General features: G+C 44.6%; 1 protein-coding gene across 2 annotated transcripts; it reads left to right on the top strand.

The window, feature by feature from the left end:
• The first annotated feature begins 450 nt into the window (after nucleotides 1–450).
• Nucleotides 451–15,996, top strand: ptchd1 (patched domain containing 1). 2 transcript variants are annotated; one of them, XM_085763256.1, is made up of 5 exons: nucleotides 451–938; nucleotides 1,240–1,828; nucleotides 5,080–5,794; nucleotides 11,749–12,503; nucleotides 14,294–15,996. In XM_085763256.1, exons 2-5 carry the CDS (start codon nucleotides 1,415–1,417, stop codon nucleotides 15,392–15,394), a joined length of 2,985 nt encoding a protein of 994 aa, XP_085619382.1. In that variant the 5' UTR covers nucleotides 451–938; nucleotides 1,240–1,414; the 3' UTR covers nucleotides 15,395–15,996. The 2 variants fall into 2 exon arrangements, with proteins under 2 accessions (XP_085619382.1, XP_085619383.1); XM_085763257.1 differs by lacking the exon at nucleotides 451–938 and having other exon boundaries at nucleotides 1,237–1,828.
• Nucleotides 15,997–23,598: the final 7,602 nt, after the last annotated feature.

Genomic DNA, 23,598 nt, shown 5'->3' with positions numbered 1-23,598 from the left:
GAAATGAACTAGAATTTGGGGTTCCCTATAATAAAGCTTTATTATCACCCATTATCCCTTTAACAGACCCAAGTTATGTCTATCCATGGGAGGGGTTATTAACACTTGAGTATGGCTTATTACTAAAAAATTACATCTTGAATATAAGGGATAAAGTGCAGTGACAGTATACAGTAACATTAATATCACAGTGCAGATAACAGCCTATCCAAGAAAATGTGAACGTTGTGGTCACTATCAAACATTTTTATCCTGCCATATTCCTGGAAGTCGCTATTCTAATCTTTCCATCTCTGTCACACACACACAGACACGCTGCCACTCACTCCGTTTGACATGACTGTTTGTTTCTCTGCATTGTAGCAGCGCGGAGCGGAGAGGGGCGGGGCAGCAGAAGGGGGCTCAGAGCGGGTCGTGAGGGCGGTGCAAGAGAGAGAGAGAGAGAGAAAAGAGAGACAGAGAGAAAGAAACGGTCCCCGGTTTGAAAGCCGGTAATTAGTGACGTGCCTTTCCCAAGGAGCGGAGCGGAGCAGTCGCTGCTGGGAGTGCAGCCCGGCGGCGGATGAAAACAGAGGCTCCGCTAAAACCACCGGGGCGATGAGGAGTGGAGAGGACCGGCGACAGAAAGCCCTCTGCCGCAGAGGAAACCCAGATTAGGCTGATCTGACACGCTGCTCCACCGGTATCCCCGGTGCGTGCACACCGCGTCAGCTATCCCTGCGACTCCTATATACCAAAGCCACCCAAACCAACCCGGCTCTACTGCACATCAGGCTGCGTGTGTGTGTGTGTATGTGTGTGGAGACTTGGTGATGCAGGGTGGAGCTGGACGCACGGACAGCCGGCAAGATAACATCTTTGGTGTGAATGCGTCTTAGATGATCTCCGTCATCACCGGGTCGGGCCACCCCCCCCTCCCCTTCGGTTCCCCTCTCTAGGTATGTACATCCTCCAGCTCTGTGCACCTGTGCAACTTGTTCGAGTGCGCAAACACAACTAACTGAAAGCATTAGTCAGCTGGAAGAAAGGGGAAGCTAAACAAGTGTAATTATGAGCCCAGTTTGGCGCTGCGATTTTTTTTCTGTTGCGCACAGAGCCGTGCAGCTTGCAGGAGGCACTGAACGCAGCAGGGTAGTGGCTATTAAATGTAAAGTATAGTGCTGTCAATATTTCTTCTAAGCAACACAGCAGAGAAATGCTGGCTCATTTAGCCGCTTTCTGTCCTTTGTGCTATTCCAGCGGATGAGAGAACCCCGGGGGAAGGGCTGCCCCTGTGACCGGAGGAGGGTTGGATTCTCCCCGGCCGGTGACCTCCTGCTCCGGGGACACATCCTCCCATCACCCGGCGTCACCTCGCCTCCCCCCGGACCGAGACACGGACGGAGCCCACCGATGCGTCCGGCTGCAGCCCCTGATGCTCGGCAGTGCTCCGGGGCTTTCCGGTCGGTGGGAGAGGCTCGAGCCGCGGCCGCGCGCTAGGATGCTGCGCCAGGTGTTGCACGCGGGCCTGAGGACCTCCTTCCACGCGCTGGGCCGGTTTGTGGCCGGACACCCGGTGTTCTTCGCCTCGGCGCCCGTGCTCCTCTCCATCCTGCTGGGGGCCAGCTTCAGCCGCTACCGCGTGGAGGAGGACGTGGAGAGCCTGCTCGCGCCCAAACACAGCCTGGCCAAGATCGAGGGCAACCTGGTGGACAGCCTGTTCCCCGTCAACCGATCCAAGCACGCGCTCTACTCCGACCTGCAGACGCCCGGCAGGTACGGGCGCGTGATCGTCACCACCCGAAAGGGGAGCATGCTGGACCCGGTTCACCTGGACACTATACTCAAGGTATGCACGCGCACGGCACCTTCACGCACTACACGTTTCCAAACTGCATCCAAAAAGTCAGGTTGTTTTGATGTCTGCTGTCCTTGACAAACTAAATAAATGAAGTAGAATAGATGAAAAGTTTAAAAAAAAGAAAAAAAAGAAGAAATTCTGGATAAAATTTATAGACAAATACATTATGAACATAATTTGAACATTTAAAGGCTCATGTATATTATATTTATATCACTCACTCACTCACTCACTCACTCACAGATACACACTTAACCATGATTTAAAGGGATAGTTCAACATTTTGGCAAATTCACCTATTGCTATAATCCCTATTATTCATAGGAGTAGGTTCATTATCTTTAATTATTGGTGCATGTTGTTTTGAGATAAGGGGGGGCAGAGACGTGAGCTGCTCAGTGAACACAATGGAGGTGAATGGTACAGGTCCTCTGTCCCTCAAAACTCATCAAATACACAATTCAACAACTCCAAAACACTCTGGTGGACAAGTTGTGACCTGCACATTCACCACGCTATGAAATAATTATGTATATTTATGTAACATTACGACACATGAAGCGAATACTCTATGAAGCAAATACTAAGAACTACTTACGGTTTTGAAATCACTCCGCCCAGCAGCCAATGTCTAGACTCTAGAATGTAGTTCCGGCTATGCATTTGCCTCGAAAAAAAACTGTCTCATAATGTTACATGATTATTTCATAGCATGGTGAATGTGCAGGTCACAACTTGTCCACCAGAGTGTTTTGGAGTTGTTGGATTGTGCATTTGATATGTTTTGAGGGACAGGGGACCTGTACCATTCACCTCCATTGTGTTTGGTGAGCAGCTCCACGGCTGCCCCATGGATCTCAAAACAACATGCACCGATGATTAAAGGAAATAAACCGATTATGACAATAGGAGAATTTGCCAACATGTTGTAATATCCCTTTAAGGACTCTGGTTGTGAAGCTCCTATAGGCTACAGGTTGTCACTGGAGAAGCTCAGCTGGTGTGACAGTAAAACCTTTCAAAATGAAGCTGCAGTGAATTGGCAGAATCCAACTTTACAACAGCAAAAAAAACAAACAAACAAAAAAAACCCAATCAAATCCACCTCTGGTCACATTCAGAAGCTAAAGGTCAGTACCGGCACGGCCCGAGCACATCGTGTATGCAGGCTGTCTGGCTCCTCGTTCTAAGTGATTGATAGTCATTAAACAGAACAACACAGTCCAGTCTCAAGCAGCCCGACAACCTTTATAGTTTTGAAGCAGAGCACTTTAATTACAAAGTGGAGTTAGCTGCAGCTCGGAGGCCTCTGTCTCCACGTTGCTGATTCTAAATAGATTTATGAGCATTAGCTTGACACCCCTGGAGCAATTAGCCAAAAGATTTCATTAAGTTATGAGGTTGTAATCAGAGCCTGCTGACTAATAGGCCTGAGACGCCACGATCTGCTGTACGTCTCCGCTGTCCACGCTTGTCTCTTTGTCTGATATAGTTATCTCGACCCACTTTACATAAACCCACAACACAGTGTTGGTCCATTGAGGACTGCCACACTTAGAGAAAGACTAGTTTAGGGCTGTGCATCATTTACTGGCAGGTTGCTGCATAAAATAGAGCGCTGTAAATGTGAAAAATCAGCTGTTACATAATCTAACACTGGTACATATCATCTGCCAGGTTCAAATTCTGTTTTTTTTTTTCTTCCTGTCTCCACTCGCCTCGTCTGCCTCATCTAGTTCTTACGTTTCCCAGAAATCCTTTCAGCATCCCTCTGCAAATGTGTCTGCACTTGTTGCATGTAGTAGGTGTTAGTGGAGAAGCAGCGCTGATAGAGAGAGCAAAAGAGACAGAACTAGACAAGGATCCCACTTGAAAGAAGAGTAGGTACGAACTGTGAGTCATACCCATTGACTGCTTGATGTGTTCATCTGTTTAACCTTCTATGAGTGAACTCCTTTCTTCCGTAATGGATGTATAGGCCGTGCATTATCGATTAGTGTCTGTGAATCACTTGTGATTGAAAGAAATGTTTTTGTTCTTTTATTTTGAAGAAGTCAAAACAGAGTCCAGCCTTGGCCATTGATTTCTCACACAGCTGCTCTATACAGTATCTTCATTGTACAAGCTGTGTTAATGACAGACAGCATGCAACAAGTGATCCTCATTTAATTTTGTTAAATTGTTGCATATTTAGTATTTTTTGTACTTTTAATGATATAGTTATGTTAAAACAGGATATGTATACAAACACTCCAACATTTAACCTCAGCACACTCACATAGTAAGCAGCTTTAAAGTTTTTTTTTAATTAAAATTCATATAATTGCACTCTAGCAATCTTATATACAGTACATTGTGTATCTTGGTTAAATACTATTCAAATACAAAGCTCTATGTTTTTATAGCTGCACGTTTCAGAAAAATAAAAATAAAATTGGTACTATGCATCTTTTTAAAGAACTTTTAACCCATTTTGCATTTTATTTGAGATGAGCAATATAATGAAAACCTACGACTCAATTTAGGTGATTTAAAACAGAGGGTCATACTTCAGCAGCAGCTCATGACAAAGCCTTTTTATAACATTCATAATCCTTAAAACCACAGTCATAAAACAGGCCTTAAATTTCAGTGATGATATGACAAATGCAAATCCTGAATTATTTAATTATATATCTGATTTTCAGTTATATGGGTTAACAGAAATTAATTTGGTGAATAAATAACTGGTTGGCCACTGAGCTCAGGAATTTTTAGGCTCCACTAGGAAGTTGCTAACAATGATACTGACAGACAGAAAAAACGCACACACACACTCACATGAACACACGCCCTCCCTCTTCGAAGTCAATGCAGCACTCTGAGGTGGGAGACAGCTCTGCCCATGTTCGCTGTGGCAGAGACTGGCATCGGGCCTGTTGCCTAGTAACCAGCACTATGCAGGATGCTGGCACTGTTGTCCTCTCGCCATAGAAACGGAGGAGGATTCAGAGACCACTATTGTTATGCTGTCGAATAAAACACACATATCCCCCCCCTACACATCGCTCTCTCTTAGGAGGTAGAAAGTCAGAGCGCACAAAGTAGGCGAATGAGCTGCTTGCGCTGAGATTTACTCAGAAAAACTTTTGATGGAACTTTTTGTCACACTTTATCCGTGCAAAATTAGGTCAGAAGCTGACTTAATGAACATCTTTGTTGTTTGTGTGTGTGTGTGTGTGTTTTTTCTCTGCACACAGCTCCACAGGCGCATCTACCAGATGCAAGTGACTGTCCCGGCCACAGGCTTCAACAGCTTCAACTACTCCTTCTCTTACCTGTGTCTCCCCGATGACAAGAACGTCTGCATCATCGACGACATCATTCGCGCCATGGAGGAGATCCAATCAGCTCGTACCTCCAACCGCTCCATCCCGGCCCTGCGGTACCCGATCACGCAGCTGGCGGACGGGCGGCAGGCCTACATCGGACACCAGCTGGGCGGGGTGCAGGGTTGGGGTCCCAGTGGGACGGTGCGAGGTCTGGGGACAGGAGTCAGGGGTGAAGGCGTACGTTCCGCCCGGGCTCTGCAGCTCACCTACTACCTCCAAGCCCGAGGCGGCCTGATGGACCGGGTGGCCGGCCAGTGGGAAAAGGCCTTCTGTGCTGAGCTGCAGCACTTTGCGGCGTTGCATCCAAAGCTGGGGCTCTACCCTTCCACTTCCTCTTCTCTGAGGACAGACTTCCAGTTTTCTTCGGTGCTGGCGCGCCGCCCCCTGTTGGCCAGCCTGGGGGTGTGCAGTGTGCTGGCTGTCCTCTGCTGCTCCATGAGGGACTGTGTGAGGTCCAAACCGTGGTTGGGACTGCTGGCTTTACTGTCAATCACACTGTCAGGCCTCACTGCTGCTGGGATACTGAACCTGACCGGGGCCACCTACAACTCCACGTACCTGGGCATCCCATTCGTCATGCTTGGTAGGTTTAAATTAAAACCAATATTTCTGACGGTCTGACGGCAATGCTACATGGGGTCCATATGGGCCCCACTTGGGCTGCAATTGACCTATGGCTAAGCCACGCCCCAAAACACGATGAGCCAATCACAGTGCGCATAGCTAGCCCATACACTCGGACATTCTCTGCTTCCACGTCCATTGAAATGCATTGCAGTTAGTCAGTTTTCATTCGTTTTTATATGTTTTTTCTTGACATTTTAAGTTTAAAATGGTCAAACGGTGTGCATGGGGTACATGCAACTCCGACACTAGGTATCCCGAGAGGCTGGGCGACGGGGTGTATTTTTTTTTACCTTTTCCTAAGCCACATCTCAACCGAGAGAAGTGTCTGCTCTAGGTAAAGTTATGCAGTAGACCACAACACCAACTAAACGTGGATAAAATTAACAAGGATGTCTACATCTGTCCTAAGTTAAACCAACAATGTATTTGAGGCAACATATTGTGAGAGATGTTTGGATGTTAGCCAGCATCACAACTAAGCATAAAGCCCGCTAGCTTAATGCTAACGTATAATGCAAAACTCCATAGACAGGCTAACAGAAGTTAGCCCGTCGCTATCGGCGTTTCGCGGCAAACGGCAGCCATAGCAGTAAAGTTAAGTTAAGTTTTGGTGACTTCGAGATGATATTTAATCTTTCTGTCTCCAAAAACCATCAATTGGCTCCTGTGAAATGTCTCCTACTGTGACAGCTGCCATAGCGCCTGTCACCGAATGTTGACTGTTTGTCCGAGTGAGTGGAGGGAGCGGGGCTTAGCCATAGGTCAATTGTGGGCCCCATATGTGGCTTGCACCCAGGATCCATATAGGCCCCTACTGTGGTAGCCCATATGGGCTATATGGACTACCACAGTAGGGGCCTACCGGTATGGATCCTGGGTGCAAGCCACTTATGGGGCCCACAATTGCAGCCCAAGTGGATCCCAAGTGGATTCCATATGGACCCCACGTTTGATTGCTGGCTATAAGTCTTTATAAGTCTGTATATCCATGCACTTGTTCTTCGTTTGTCCCTTCATTAAAGTTTAGGACATTTCTTCAGAACTTAAAGCAACACTATGTAGGATTTGTGATAGTGGTACTCTGGTTGAGAAGAGCAACTGTCTGCTACCTCGCACAGTAGCCTACGTGAATTTGTTGCTGTCTCAGTACAGTTGCCGGTACTGGCGGTGCCGTTGCCGTTAAAGGTGCCGTTGCCATCGTTGGTATCAGTGCCATTGCAGATAGGCCTACAAGTGCTGAGCAAAGCTCCAGAGCTCCCTCCAGGGTGCTTGTGTGTGGGTCAGAGGAGCAGGGAGACTGGGCTTGAGCTCGGTCTCTGGATCTTAGCAGAACTGTGATGTACCAGGACCATGGGGGCGCTGTGTTCCTACCCGATCAGGAAAGTTACAGAGTGCAGTTGCAGCCAGCACAACCCCGCTCTGGCTGTAGCAGCGGCACGATTCATCCTATTAACAGTTTTTCTACCATTTAAATGAGTTTAGAAATGTAATTTTAAGGTAGAAAAACTACATAGTGTTGCTTTAATGCTTGTTGAACACAACAAAGTCTTGGGTACAGCATATCAAAGCACAGAACTATTAAAGTAAGGAGAAGCTAACACATGACAGCTGGGAGCCATCGTGAACACTGCCATTGTTTTTAGATGGCAGACTGTTCACTGTCTGCTCTTTTCAGTACCTGTGATGGGTTTTGCAGATGCCAGCCTCGGGCTGAATGCCATTTCAAAGTAGACAGATCATCAATATGACTGACAAGTGGTGGGCTATGAACTTGACTTTACAGAGGGTGAGAATGTTGGCACAAACACATCTGACAAAACCTGAAAGGCTCTGAAAAAGTAAGCTGTTATGTTAAAGTTCTTGAACCGGAGTCTGGCACAAAAACCGAGCTGAAGATTTCAAACTATTTTACAGCCCGACACGTCCTCCAGACTCAATGGAAAGAAGGCGTTTTGTGTCATTGCTTTGCTTGCCAACTGAAGTCGCAGAATGTTTTTATGATTTGATGCCTCAGTCTGCAGAGCTGGTTTGCAAATGCCTTTCAAACCTGTTAAAACTTACAGTGACAAAAACGTTCTATGGAATTTACATATATAAATATAAACACAACTCATTTATGGTTCAAAAGTACTTAAATGTGACCAAATAACATTAATGGATCTTGATAATTAGAGGTTGGTGTTGACTGGGCTTCTAGTTAAGTTTCTAATTGGTCAACTGACTGAAAATTAATAAGATACAATTTTCATAAGCAAACAGTTACTATTTCAGCAATTTGTTCAATCAGAAATCAAAAACCTTTGCTGATGGCTTCCTTCATCTTATTTGACAGTGAACTGAAGGGAAAATATAATAGGCCCCCTTTTTTTTTTGCAATTGATTGATTTTGTGCAGTCATAAGTCAGTAAGTCATTATGTATTCATTTGGAAAATAATCAACGGATTAATCAATAATGCAAATAGGCTAACCATTAGCTCAAGACATTGCAGCACATTTGCCAACAAAGACAAAAAGACTTTAAATATGGATGTAAAGACGTAAGATATAAACTAGGAAGACTGTTAGAAATATTAATATTGAATTAATTTAATTTTAAAGAAAGGAAACTCTTCCATACTGTAGTGTTCGTTGAAGTTCAAAGACAAACACAGTGATTTCCAGTAAAAAAAAGAAAAAAAAAACACTGAATGGAAAAAAATGCTTTCTACAGGACACCGTTAAATTAGAAACATAACGTATAATCTTCATTTATTCCAACATGTTTTTTTTCTCTTGTTGATCAACCTGAGCACAGCATAATGTTTCTTTTCTAAATGAGGTAATAAATTTGTTGCTTAGCAATAACATACATAGCTCACAAGCAATTCTTCATGTTTGTTTTTCGTTTTTCAGAGTTGTTCCAGAGAGAGAAGTCTGTAAGCAGTGTTGGAGACTGATGTGTGTTTTGTTCGGCTCTAAGAGCAGACGGGAGAATTCAATGCAATAACATGGAGCTAAATGAAAATGAACATCCATATGTTTGAAGGCGCACCAGCACTTTATCCTGAATGCATGAATACTAAATACTGTAGGAAGTGCTGTGTACGCAACCACCCGTGCACACATGTACACAATACTATACCATAATTACTCTGTAATGTGGAGGAGGGAAGGCTGCTGTTAGGCTTAAAATAACTGCAGGGAGATATAGGGGATGTAGACAGAGGGGGTTTAGGTGGTGGTGGTGGCTGGATGAAATATCACTCCAAATCAGGGCTGAGTTAAAGAATTTCTCTGTAGAAAATGAAGTTATACTGTAGGTAGAAAGAAGACAGACAGGGAAGGAGGATGATTTTTCAGAATGCAAGTGGGCAGACAGAAAGAAAACGGTGGGAGGAAGTGTGAGGAGAGGGAAAGAAAGAACGTGGCTGTACTACAGTGAAAGATGGGATTAAGAAGAGGGAGTTAGACTGTATGAAAACATTTGCATCTTCCTCTGTCAGCGACAGGTTTGAGACACTTCTTAAGGTGCAAAGCTTGCATGCTACAGAAATAGATGTTGATGTAGTAAAATAGAAAACAACAGCCCAGCAGCCTCCTAATAATCATCTGTGAATTCATTCACTTGCAGTAACTATTACATTGGTAGTGATTGGAGAGGTTGTGTGTGTTTTCTAGGGCTGGAGATTGGCATCAACAATATGTACTATTTTCAAATTGCTCAATTGTCAAAAATAGTGATATAGTCACTTATCACAGTTATCAGAGTTAAGTGAATACAGGGACTTCAGCTTTTAGTCAACCAAAGCAAGACAATGATGATGCCTCCATGGACTCTGGATTCAGTTTTTTGATCATACAATTAATATACTAATTTTGTCATAGGAATTGCAAGTGAAATTCATCATCACCTGTAGCTGTTACTGATAATGGGATTGGAGAAAACCTATTTTTGGCATGTATGGCTCTGACAAATAGCTTCTCTAGCTATAATGAACTGAGACTTTCACTGTCTGAAATACATTTTATAATACAACAGTGATAGCTCTGGGCTGAAATGGGCTTGGAAGGAGATACCTCTTTATCTCCAGGGTATATTCTCCTGCATTACTGAATGTGTGTGTGTGTGTGTGTGTCCATGGGCGCACATTAGCCATCTCAGACTGGTAAATCAAAATCCTTGGTCCACTGCAGCTGTCCCCAGCCTGCTTTCTTTTCACTTCCATCATCTCTCTCTGCAACATTAACCTCCACACCTCTTCCCTGTCATGAACTAATTCTATCTCTTTCTTTAAGACACAAGCACATGCGTGTGCACGCACACACGCACGAGCAAAAGATCCTCAGACTTTCTCAGTTGCACCCACGCCTGAAGTGTTGGTATGTTACGCCTCTGCTAAGGTGTTAAGTGTTTCGCCATGCTGAGGTCACTGGAGAGAGAGAGGGGGACGGGCAAGGGGGTGGGGGGTATGTGTGTCACTGGTGACTCACAGGTGCCATGGCAACCATCGAAGAGGAAACCATTAAAAACCATCTGCTGCCCGTATATTAACATGTATGTGCAAGTGCATGCACATGAGACATGGGGAACATAGAAACTGCTGCATACACAGTCACATAAAAAACAAAAAGACATTGATGACTGCTTTAAAACTATATGTATATTTTGGATTTATTTTATTTTATTTATTATTTCTAGGTTATACTATTTTAAAAAATATTTACTTTTAGTTGTGTTATTCCTTATTTCTTAATGGGTATGTGAGCTCTACTGGTGCTGCACAAGTACAATTTATCACTGGCAGTTGTTCAAGTCGCAGGGAAACTATATTTCCATGGTGTCTTACATCTGTCATTTCACATTTCCAGTTGAAACGTTGTTGAAGTGTGACATTATGTAGAGAGGCCTGTTCAAAAGCAGGCAGGCTGAGTTATTACACTCTCCTGTGTGACATTGTGACTCCTTAGAATGAATAAATTGAAGCCAAACTGGGCACAAGCAAGGCACTAGAAGAACAGGTTCACTGGGAATTAGTATATATGTCTTTGGGGACTTTTTCTTTCTAGTATTTCACTTAAACCAATACAGAACATGTCTTTTTTGTCCGTGTGCTGTTAAATGGAGTGTTAAACACCAAGGTTAATGTAGTGTGACTTCTAAGTGTCTGTCAAGGTAGGTGTGAAGATGGAGAGCTCTTACAAAATGTTGAGCTGTAATTTCTGCAGCAGTTGACATTTGGCTGCTTGGGTACAGTGTAACCAGTTGTAAACACAAAATGTACATATTATCACTTTAAATTGTTTTAGCAAACAACTTGAGAGTTGTTGACGTTTTACATCTGGCAGACACAGGGCGATGTTAGCACTGATTTGCAAAAGCGTCTCTGTACAAAATTCACTCCTCGTTGCTTTGCTTTTATTTCCTTCAACCATCAACTTTTATTTAGTGCTGCAGTGTCACTGAGGTTGAGAACACCTTTTCAAAAGAAACCAAAAGTTGCATACCTGAGAGTGGTGCAAGGGAACCAAACACTAAAGCTGAGGGCTGTGGAATCCAAACAGTAAACTGAGAGGAACTAAAATTCACATTAGCACTTAAAGAAACTGCAAAATCGTGACAATCTCAGTGACCCCATTTAACTGAGGGGTCACATACTCTCCATCCAAAGTGGTTGTTGAATGGCCAGACAGCTTCACAAAACCCCCTCCACCCACATCTTTCCGGCATCAGATTAGAAGGGTCTGTGTCTGTTACTTTCATTTGACCAGCTTTTAATGTGAAAGTATTGATCAGTGCAGCTTTATAGTATATACATAAAAGAGGAGAAATAAAAGAAGCATAAAAAAGTCATCCATGAGTAATTTTCATCAGAATAAATGGGTAATAAAGCAAAGCAAGCTTCATATAATATATTTTTGCTTCCCCGCAGGTCACGGGCTCTTCGGCTCCTTCGAGATGCTGTCGTCATGGAGGCGAACCCGGGAGGACCAGCATGTGAAGGAGCGAGTGGCGAGCGTCTTTGAGGACGTCATGCTGCGTTTCTCTGGCTCCACCATGCTCCACCTGATGACCCTGGGCCTGGCCGCCTCGCCGCTCACCAACATGGAAGCTGTCCGGCTCTTCTGCCGCACCGCCGCCTTAGCCGTCACCATCAGCTACGTTTACATGTTGTCCTTCTACAGTTCCTGCCTGGTGTTCACAGGATACCTAGAGACCGGATACAGGCACGGCTGCTTCTGCCGCAGAGTCCCCAAACCGGACCGGCTGGACTCCAAACCGGCCTGGTACCGGTGTTTGATGTACACCCGTTACCAGGACGAGGCCCAAACCACCAATCCGCCGCATGGGGTGGGACACGATCACGGTCACCCGCCAAATCCCAACCTAACTCACACACACCCACACCCACACCCTCACCCTCATCCTCATCCTCATCCTCACCCACATACTGCAAACAACCCCAATTCACATGGACACAATCATGTGGCCAACTCCACACATGCACACCCACACCCTCACACACACACCGCAGCCAGCGCGGACCCTCATCCTCAGGACTCTCACCTTTTGCTGGGGTGTGTGAGACGTTGCTATGGAGACTGGATCACTAACACTTATGTCAAACCCTTTGTTGTTCTGCTGTATCTGGTTTACATCTCCTTTGGATTGATGGGCTTCCTCCAGGTGAGTCACGCAAACACACACTCAGGTCACCTGTCTATCACGGGGCTGACGGGGAAACAAACAAACTAAATAAAGAATATAAAGTTAGCATATTAAAGGCACAATGACAAAAGAGAAAAGTTCCTGTCTATCACCGGGCTGACGATGAAACAAACAAACTAAATAAAGAATATAAATTTAGCATCATAAGGCACAATGACAATAGAAAAAAGAGAGTTTTGTTCGTTGCAACTGTGTAGCCTCCTGCCCCTGACAGCAGCTTGTCAGGATTGCAAAGGAAAGGAAATGCAGTCCGAGTGAAGCGCTGGAGCCATGGGCTGGTACCCGGCCGTCACCAATAACAGGAGTCTCTAGTGTCATGTTGTAACGAGCAGGAGGGCCGTTGTGGTGAGCTGGGAAGAGGGTGTTAGCGGCGGATGCTAACTGCTACCGCTAGCCGAAGTTAGCATCGGGCTAGCTCACCACACAGCCCTCATACTTGTTACCACTCAAGGCTGTAGTTGTCGGTGATGTCCGGGTGTCCGCAACTCCAGCGCTTCACTCAGACTATATTTCTTTTTCTTTGCAGTCCTGACTGCTGCTGCTGAGAGGGGGTCATTCCTATGTTCCCACAGCCCTATGTTCCCACAGCCTTATGTTCCCACATTTCTAACTTTTGTTGTCACTGAAAATTAAGCCCTATGTTCCCACAGCCCTTTGGTCCCACCATTAGTTGGGTTTAGGCAATGAAGAAAAGAGTTGGTTAAGTTTAGTAAAAAGACCCGGTAGAGGCTAGACAGGCCAGATAGATAGAGTCCAGATAGGTAGAGAGAGTCCAGTAGGAACATAGGGCCTAATTTTGAGAAAAATCTTAGAACTGTGGGAACATAGGGCTGTGGGAACATAAGGCTGTGGGAACATAGGCATGGACCCGCTGAGAGAGAGAGACTTGCTAGCACTCGCTAACATCCGGGACAGCGTGGGGCTAGCAGCCCTGAGCCCTCCTACTCTGCTGCACGTAGCTTCACCTGAGTTCTGGCATTGGCTGGAAAGAAAACACTGACTCTCTCGCTCTCCACCCAGAAACGTCCCCATGCACAACAAAACAAAGCAAAAGACCAAAATACAGGCAGGGGGAGGGGGTGCTGCAGACACAGTCACCACACAGGACTAGAAGCCCATAGGTGATGATTAACAGGGATTTCATTTGTATAAGACTAGCGTTTATTTTGGGGCAAAAAACTCCAGACTCAACCTTTAAGATCTGGGACATGTGCAGGTTCGCTACACTGAAAGCTCCCAGCTACAGTTACCCACAACATCTTTCTCTATGTAGGTTTCTATTGTTCTTTCATTTCACTTGACAGCTTTTTATGTATCTTTTATGTTTTCATTTATTCTCCAACCACAGCAGGACTAGAACAGATGTCTCAATAAGCCAAACATGCCAAATATTGGCTGATGCTACAATTAGCAGATGTCCCTTTAAGCCCTCACATGCAGAGTATGGGTAGACGCTACAATTAAAGGATGTGCCCTGAATGCCTCACATCCTGGTGAAGGCTAAATGGGAGCAAACCCCTACGGAGAGCTTTTAAAATCTTTTGGAAGGTCCCATTGGACTGAGGAGGTACCAGGAAAAGAAACCTTCCAATTAAATTTGCAGATGTTCCCTGAATGCCGCAATGGACAGACAGCCGCCACCAGCTGCCTCCCTTGGTGGGTGGGGGTTGGTCCGCGTGTCCCGACACTGACCCTCTGTCCCTCTTTCAAGTGTTCTATCTAAAACAAATATTTTTTCTCGTCAACAGGTGACCCAGGGTTCCGACCCCAGTGCCTTGGTTGCCATGGATACAACGACAGTATTGTACACCCGTGCCCAGCAGAGATACTTCAGCTCATACTCTCCCGTCATTGGATTTTATATCTACGAAAGCGCCCCCTACTGGAACGCCTCGGTGCAGCGGGACCTGCTGGAGTACGCCAAAGGCTTCCAGAGGATCAGCTGGCTGGAGGCCTACCTGAACTACCTGTCGGACCGCAACCTGTCCACCAGCCAGCCGCGGGAAAACTTCACCCACACCCTCCGCCACTCCTTCCTCCGCGAGCCGCAGTTCGCCCACTTCGCGGACGACATCATATTCGCAGAGCGCGGCCAGGGCGAGGAGCCCGACGTGGCGGCGTCGCGGATCTTCCTGGTCGCCAAAACAACGGAGAACAAACGCGAGGAGATGTCGGTGCTCCTGGACACGCTGCGGCGCCTGTCACTGACGTCACGCGTCCGCTTCCTGATCTTCAACCCCTCCTTCGTCTACCTGGACCGCTACGCCGCGGCGGTGAGCTCCCCCCTCAGACACTCGCTGCTGGCGGTGCTCTTCCTGCTGGGTCTGTCGTCTCTGGCCGTCGTGGAGCCGCTGGTGTCCGTGTGGCTGGGCCTCACCCTGCTGTCCGTGCAGTTTGGGGTGCTGGGCTTCATGACCTTATGGGGCGTGGAGCTGGACTGCATGTCTGTGCTGTGTCTGATCTCAGCTTTGGGACACTCGGCGGACTGCAGCGGCCCCCTCCTCTGCGGCTTCGCCTCGGGTCGGGGTGAGAGCAGGACTCGCTGGGTGAGAGTGGCGCTGGAGAGACACGGGGTGCCCTCTCTACAGACGCTCATCTGCTACTGCGCCGCCCTGGTGCCCGTTGGCTCCGTTCGTTCCAACCTCACGCACACGTTGTTCCGCTGCCTCACCCTCACGGCCGGCTGCTCGGCCCTGCACACTTTGGCATTCCTCCCCACCCTCCTCACCTTCCTCCCCCCCTCCAAGAGCCGGGGCCACCGGCCGGGAGGAGACGGACAGAGGCAGGAGGTGGAGTGCGTCGAAATGAACGACAGCACCCGAGTGGTCGACCAGATCACCACTGTCTGAGCATGGGATGATGTTATGTTTTTTGGGCCTCCTCCTCCTCCTCCTCCTCCACCGCCACCCCACACCCCACCCCCAGTTGCCATGGTGACTGTCGGCTGGGAATTGGTTCATTGTAGTCTGAGCAGCCGCTGCGCATGCTGCAGACAAGAATGCTGATCCTTGCGAAGAGGCGAGGAAGAAAAAGGAGAGAAAGATGGGAAGAATTAATAGAGGCTGAGGGTCGAGAGAGAAATATTTAAACACGTAAAACAGAGCAGGAGAGACGAGGGGAGAGAAAGAGGGGTTTCCAATGCAGTGTATCCATGGTTACCTGCTTGTTGCTAGTGCTGTGTGGCATGTGAATGAGGTTTTATTTTCCCCTAATATCCAAGCAGGAGTTGAGGATCACCTGAGGTCAGGCCTGGATCTGACCTGGTCTCGAAGGAAGTGCCACACTTTTCATGTCTCCAAAACTTGCTTTAGATCCGATCACATTGTTTGGCTACCGCTATCTGTCCGCCACACCAAGTTGCACAAATACAGCTACAATGACATGAGGCAATCATCCTGTACAACTCGAGTATTTCTACTTTAAATGCTGGACAAATAAAGTCAAATGAAGGAAATGTGGTCTTCAGTGGTTTTGGCTGTGAACAGTTGCTCATGTTTTAATGGTAAGCCTGTTTTGAAGGGGTTACTCAACTCAACAATGGGTTAGGCTACTCAACAAGTTTTTGAGCTTCAGTATGAATTGAAAAATGTGAGAAAATTAGTTGTACAAACACGACCTGACTTCATTCAAACTTTTTAAGACACTTGTGGCATCTTCCAACCAGCCTTACCCGCCATCCCTTGTTCCAGGGCGTTAAGCTGTGGTCCTGACTTGCTGAATTGAAAGCAGTCACTGCGCTCGCTCTTAAGTCAAACACAAACTTTAGTTTTCTACATGCACACTGTTTATTCTGCTTTCAATCATAAAATAAATAACAAAAAGAGCAGCGGTCAAAAGACATTGTGGCTTCCCCCCTGTCTCATCAGAGCCACCTGTACCTATGCTCACCTTTTATGACCTAATTTCCTGGAATATAAATTAAAACAGTTAAATCAAAACATTCAATAATTATAATTCTATAATCTAATAAAATAGGAAAATGGATCTAATAATACTATAAAACTCAAAGAAAGAAAGCCCCTGATAAACAGAGGCATTACATGAGATTTGTTTGATATCCAAAGCATCAAATTTCAAACCTTGTAGGAGCAACAGGTATCATCCAATCAGATTTGCCAACCACACAATATTTCCCTATATTTATGGATTCAAGTTTTATTCAGTGTCTATATTTGATCACTCTTGAAGTGATACATTGTCATTCAGCGCTAAAAGCATTAATAGTGTGAGCACTGACAAGCAGAGAAAGCTTTGTTCTCTTTCAGCCTGCTGTGATTGTCTCCCTTGAAGCTGAGGAGCTTGTTGCCTTTTATTCCTGAAGTCATCTCTGTGGTTGAAGGTGTGTGTGGGAGTGCTTGCTATTGTTAATTCACGCTCCTCTCTGACACTCGCCTGAATGAAAGTATTGTTCGGGCTCTATGCAGGCGTCACTACCATCCTCTGGCTTCCCACCCATGAGGCCTGCCAATTGGTTTTTCTTCAAGAGCACAAGCAATGATCTTCAAGATAAGATATAGGTACCTGGAACTGTGGGCTGCATTGTCTTTTGTAGAAATGTAGCACCTATACATACAGGGCTGAATGCAGTTCTTTCTAATGCATACTGCTCTACCTGATCTTTAGAAAGGGTTAATTATGGGAAAATGCGTGGAAAGCAGCACGTCTTCATTACACTGCTAAAAGAATCGAAGCAAAAAGGTCATCAGAAAATGTTCAATAATTACATCAAGAATAAAGCTGCCAATCTTTCCATAATAACTGCTCATTAGTTTAAACTTAATATTAAAGGGGAACTTTGCAAGTCCAGTCGTTTTGTCCCTGTTTTGCTTACCCCCCCCCCCCCTGTGCATTTGTTTTCAACGTAGCCAACGAAAAGGCAATCCATGGAGCGGTGGATAACATTATATCTGTTATGATGAGTATATTTGTGTTAGAGATCCCTTCTCCATTTAACAAGTCATAACCATCACAATGAGCTAAAGCTGTAGTGTGTAACTTCTGTCGCCCCCTAGAGGATTTCTGCGTTATTACAATGATGCGGCCTGCACCTCAATATGGTGTAACCCGCCCCTCCTCTCCCCACTGCTACCGTTTGTCACTCTCTTTCTTCACCAACAGACCTTCTGCCGAACGGGGAGGCTTTTTCTTTTTAGTAGGATCCACTTCTGAACCTCTTGGTCACTTCTTCAGGTTCTCCGCCATGTTGCTTCTAGCAGCGCTCTCCTCCCCCCTCCCTTTTCGTTGTCAGGTAAAACCGAGTAGAATGCGTTATTTCCTGTGCGCCAGCACGGGAATGTCGCCAAAGACACCAAATACAAAAAGAACAAATACTGAAAAATACTGCGAGGCGTTAGAGGAGCCAAACGGCTTAATCAGCGTTGTATCATCTCCTCTTGTAGTGGCTTGGGTGAAACGGATATTTACAGACACGTACAAGTTACGCACTATACAGTAGCTTTAATAAATTGATAATTTAAACTTAAAGCAGAAGTAAGTGATATATTTGTGTTAATATAAGACTTAAATAGTTATATCTTCCGACAGCAATCACTGACATAGAGTGTTTGGACTGAAACACGGGTCTCTCAGTCACTCTGCTCTGCTCTGAGCCGAAGAGAAAACATTTCTCGTATCCTACAGTTTTTATCCAATGAGGAGAGAGAACGGCATGCAGGGCTGTGTGTGCAGCCAAGGAACGCCGTGAATGTGGCGACGTAGGGACGAGGACTGTTATGGTGCGTTCAAGGAAACTCGTATTTTTCCGACCGTGAAGTGGTACCAGTTCGATCTGGTACGAGTTCACCGGTCGGAAGTTACGAGTGGCCGTTATAGTGACTTTCACCGGTAAAACAGGTCGGAAAAACACGAGTGGGTTGCCTGGAACGCTACAAAGTCGTAAGTCGTGACTTGAAGCTGTAATTTACGATTTCAAAAGCCTGCCTGGAACGCAGCATTAGCGAAAACGACCGGACCACTTACTTCTGCTTTAATAAAGGTAAAAATCTTGCATTGTTCCTCTTTAAGCCCTGAGGTGAGAATCACAAGGGACCCAAAGTTTAGGTTGCCAGAAACAACCAACACACACTCATTCATGCTCTCTATCCCAATGCAGTATATTATTATATAGCTTTAATTATCGGTGCATGTTGTTTTGAGATCCGCAGGGCAGAGACACGAGCTGCTCAGTGAACACAAAGCAGGTGAATGGTACAGGTCCCCAGTCCCTCAAACTCATCAAATACACAATCCAACAACTCCAAAACACTCGTGGAGAAGATGTGACCTGCACTTTTACCGCGCTACACTACGGCAGTGACTAGTGATACCAGCCTAGACCTCAGTCCTGGACTATACCAAATACCTGCCAGGAGTCTTTTGTTTATATTTTGCAGGTCATTTTAGTTTTATTCAGTTTTTTAGGACCATTTATTTTCTAAACCTCAATATTAGCATTTACTGTAGGATAAAACTGTAATCGAGTGTTAGCCAATCATTGAATTTAGCCTGACAAAACAAAGGCATGGAAACGGTTGCATCACATCCATTTGACAGATGCTGTGTTCCTGGCAGCCTCTCCACCTGGTGTTAATTTGCAGTAATTTGTAGCTGTTGTGTTTTGTATGTTCCACCTGTTCCGTCATTTAGAGCAAACACTGTCAAAGCGATCTAGTGAGTGTTTTGTTGTTGTTGTTGCACATACATTGTGAAGAGAGAGTGTTACCACCCCCACCCGGAGAAATAAATCCAGACGCACACATACAAATCTCCATAATATACTCAGACAAGACACCCCTGATTTGGACTGTACTATCTCTGCAAAGCAATTTTTCAATATGAGTAATATTGTCTCTGGTCACCAGTTGACACACATTCATCTCAAACACACATGCACAGGTGCAAGTGTGTTTGTGTGTGTGTGCTTGAGTGAAAAGAAACAAAGAATCAGGGCAGGTTTAATGTAGCGCAAGAAAAAAGAGAAGTGACTGAGGAGAGCCTGCCAGTGGGATTTTGATTCACTTGGGCTCGAACTTAAACTCACACATGCACACACACACACACACTGAGAACGAACTCCCCAAAATGTGCTGCGTCACTGGAGAAGAGCAGTAACGTGCTGCAGCTCTGCTCTGCTCCACTGATCTGCTACTGTTTAGTTATCCCTCAGTAAAAATGAACAAAGGCTGACACATGAGCTGCTGTGGAGGGGAAAAAAAATCCCCGTAGTCTTTATTGCCCTCTTGTGGCAAAAGTAAGGGTCAGCTACTTAATTAGATATCTGCCTTCTCACCACACACACATACACACACACACACACACTCAGGCAAGCAAAAGCAAAGACACAGAGATTAGAAGAGCCGTCTCCCTGAGGCTGCTCTTTCTTGTCTTGTTTGGTTTCATTTTACGTCTGACGTCAGATGCCATTCCTCAAATTCACCGTCCTGCTGCTCGATGGCAGACACACACACTCACACATACACACACACGCTGTGGATGTTTGTCAACCTGGATCTCACATTTCAAACTTGACTTGGTGTGTAATCTTTCCCTGTTTTTGCAATTTGTCGCTGATGTCATACATTGTTTTTTTGTTTTTTGGTTTTTTTCATGGACAAATCCTCACACATGCTCGCACGCACACCACACACACAAGCACACGCACGCACACCAGATAAAAGCTAATACTCTGTCCAGGAACTTGTCTGGCCCTGCATCCTGTAATACCAGCTGCTGCCCTGCAGTCATACTGGGATTGAAAAAAAATAAAGACACAAAACAGACATAGAGACATAGTTAATCAGATACATTGCAGCACTGTCCAACAGTTTGTTTATTATCTCTGTGTATCTCTCCTCCTCCTCCTCCTCCTCCTCTTCCTCTTCCACTGTAGGAGGTGTGTCATTATTTGCTCTACTGTCTCCCGCAGGCAGAAATCACATTTCACAAATTTCTGAGTTTCTGCACGCACCTCAGACGACGCACTTGTGTAAGAGAGGAGGATACAGGAGGAGCAGCAGAGAGCAACTGAGGACAGAGGAGGAGAAAACGACTTTGAGACAGATCCTTCATCTGTGGCAATTTTGACTTATTGAACCAAACTTCAGAGATGATGGAGGGACCTGTGCAATGTGTGACCAGAGTGAAGACGACAAGTTCTCCTCCTTAGGACTCATACATCTATATACATTCACACGAGCATAAACAGACTCTGCAGGTGCTTTTGAAAGCACCAGGTAAGAAATTTTAAGACTTCTTTTAAAACTGTCATATTTACTGAAAATTTTTTTTAATTGCACCCAATGGAAGGAAATGGATTAATACTATTCTTAATATTTTGTCTTTAATATGTGCTGTTTATGCTTTCAAAATTTCAAGTTTTAATTTTCACCAGTGGCTCCAATTTCTCTTCATTGTTTTGTCACATCTGTCTTTGATTTAAAACAGAGTCAGACTGTGGGAATGTGAGTTTCAGAATGGTAATAGCTAACGATAATGGTGAAGTAGTGTAGTTGTGATAATAGTGTCTGTGTAGCCTCAAGACTTGAAGAGGTAGTGTTACCTCCACTGATGAGACACACAGCAGGCGAGAGCGAGTTCAGTTCAGTGAGCAAATAAAAGAGTTTCGGCTTTAATCTGCTGCCCTCACAGTACGTTTAAATCCAGTTTATATCAAATGTGTAGGAGTGAAACAATGCAGCGATGATGTGGATCAACACAATTAGACATGTTGAGCTTTATTTTTCTGATAAATGATGTTGTTGTGCCAAGTGTGTTGTGTGAAGACGGCAACTTCTGGTGATGTAAACTGAAAATGTCAGGGTGGAGGTTGAAATTAGGCAGAACTCATTGTGTCTTTATATATAAGATCATGCATCAGGTTAGTCCGCGTCATCTACAGTAATGGGTTACTGAGGATTGTTTCAATTGAGGGAATAACAACATATTATGAGGAGAAAATGATTTTGACTGAATAGTATAAACTCCTCCAAGGTAAGATAAGATTATTTATTCTTCCCACAATGGAGAAATATACAGGTGGCAACAGCAAATAAATGTATAGGACAGATAATACAGTAAATAGGAAAAGTATCATGAGTATGATAAAAAAGAAAAATAAACAATACAAAATACAGTATATACACATTCCAAACATGTGTTGTGCTGAGAAAAACTCTTGTTGTGGAGTCTGATACGATAACGCTCCTTCACACATTTTGAGTGAGGGAGCCTGTCACTGATGGAGCTCTCTAGTCCAGTCAGGATGTCCCTCATGGAGTCATTTTCCCCTCTCCAACGACTTCCACCAGGTCGAGTGGACATCCCAGAACAGAGCTGGCCGTCTTGATCAATTTGTTCAGTCTATTCCTATCCACAGCAAAGACCTCAGCCTTCTTAGCTCTATAGAGCCTGTTTTGGCTGTTTTGGCCCTTTTTTATAAAGTGCAGTGGTGTTATCAGTCCAGTCCAGTTTGTTGTTTAGTTGGACACCAAGGTACTTAAGATGTAACCATCTTCCCTCAATGTTCACCGGTGAGGGAGATGGGTGTTTAGGCCTGTGGAAATCCACCACTAGCTCTTTAGTCTTCCCTGTTTTGATCTGGAGGTGATTCCTCAGGCATCAGTCTACAAAGTACCCAATCAGTTCTCTCTCTAATCCTCTGTACAAAATGGGCTTTGTTATCTTGAGATAACAAGATTAAAATGTATTAAAAATGAACAAATGTATCATTCCTCTGTTGTAGTTTAAAACAGATTATTGTCTGTGTCTGCTACATATGCTTCCCATCTACCTCCCTGCTACTGTCCAGGTACTGGACTATGAAACAGGGCTGTAAAAGTGACCTTAACCACTAGGTCAGATTGTTATTGCGCCTGTGATTTAAAGCATTTGACACTTCATTCAACACTGCATACTGTACCCTGTGCATCAACATTTTTAATCAAGTTTTGTGTGACAACATTCAGTGACATCCATGTGTATGAATGGGTGTGCATGTCTGCTATGTGGTAATTTGTTTTTTCTTACTTGTTCTTACTTTCTTACTTTTTTCTTACTTGTTGGCTTTTCTTAGCAAAGACCCCCATGTAATTTCCCAGCTTGCGATCAGTAAAGTATATCTATCTATTTACTATAAATATCATAAGTTATTAGGAAATTAATGGAAAAATAGAGGACACATAAATCGTAAAATAAAATAAAAATTCTCAGAACTTTGAACTAGCATTTATTATTTATTATCTTTGTTATATTTAACAAAATGTAGCCATCAACTAGAGTCTTATTTCTTTTCATTTAAGCAGCATTTATTTCTCCCAGTTCCCTTCCTGTAGTGCTTTATCAACCACATCTGCTTTTACAGTATGTTGCTTCCCTTTTTCCCTCATTGTGAGCTGGATCGTAACAGTATGGGTAAGCATTTACAGATTGCTTTCTCACACATTGAGCTGTGATAGTTACACGTAACATTATCAAACTTTTCCTCAGTGAAAAAGTGGTTGAACATGTGTGCATAAAACCTATATGTTTGTTGACTGTAATTAGCAGATTCAGTGGAGGAGGTTCAAAGCAGGTTCACAGCTGCTGAAGCAGACGTGACAAACGCAGAAAGGGATTAATTCAAATATTCCCTGTAGGTGATGATCTCTAGGTTTAGTAGGGATATGGACTGCCTATTTGAAATACACATTAAATTTGAAAGTGCAATTCCAAACCAGAACTTTTATTATAATCAAAATGCACTCATTAAACAAGTTATGTGAGTTGAATTGATGCTTTTATGGGAGAAAGGTATGTCAGATACTTGTAGGACTTCCTTAGTCAATATTTTATATTATTATTTACATACAGTACATACATATAAGTATTAATAATAATAATAATAAATATTATATAATTTCACATTGGAGCCACTGTGTGACAAAGGACCATATTATGTATTGTGTGTTACCGTGCCGTGTCTATACATTTTAAAGAAGTAAACTGAGGTGTATCAACATCATAAAGACACATGCCACAATGGTGTGACTGCAGCGAGGTGTAACCCAGTCTGCTGTGT

The sequence above is a fragment of the Trachurus japonicus genome, chromosome 20 (assembly GCF_045865225.1).
Source record: "Trachurus japonicus isolate A0001 chromosome 20, Traja_1.0".
Lineage (NCBI taxonomy): Eukaryota > Metazoa > Chordata > Actinopteri > Carangiformes > Carangidae > Trachurus > Trachurus japonicus.
Note: the sequence above shows the minus strand (reverse complement) of the source record. Positions and strands in the feature narration are given on the sequence as shown.

Excerpts from the sequence above, each read along its gene's own strand:
- ptchd1 (XM_085763256.1), top strand. The coding sequence starts at position 1,415 with ATGCTCGGCAGTGCTCCGGGGCTTTCCGGTCGGTGGGAGAGGCTCGAG. Across the intron at positions 5,795-11,748 it reads CATCCCATTCGTCATGCTTG|GTCACGGGCTCTTCGGCTCC; the intron begins GTAGGTTTAAAT and ends GCTTCCCCGCAG. Across the intron at positions 12,504-14,293 it reads GATTGATGGGCTTCCTCCAG|GTGACCCAGGGTTCCGACCC; the intron begins GTGAGTCACGCA and ends TCTCGTCAACAG.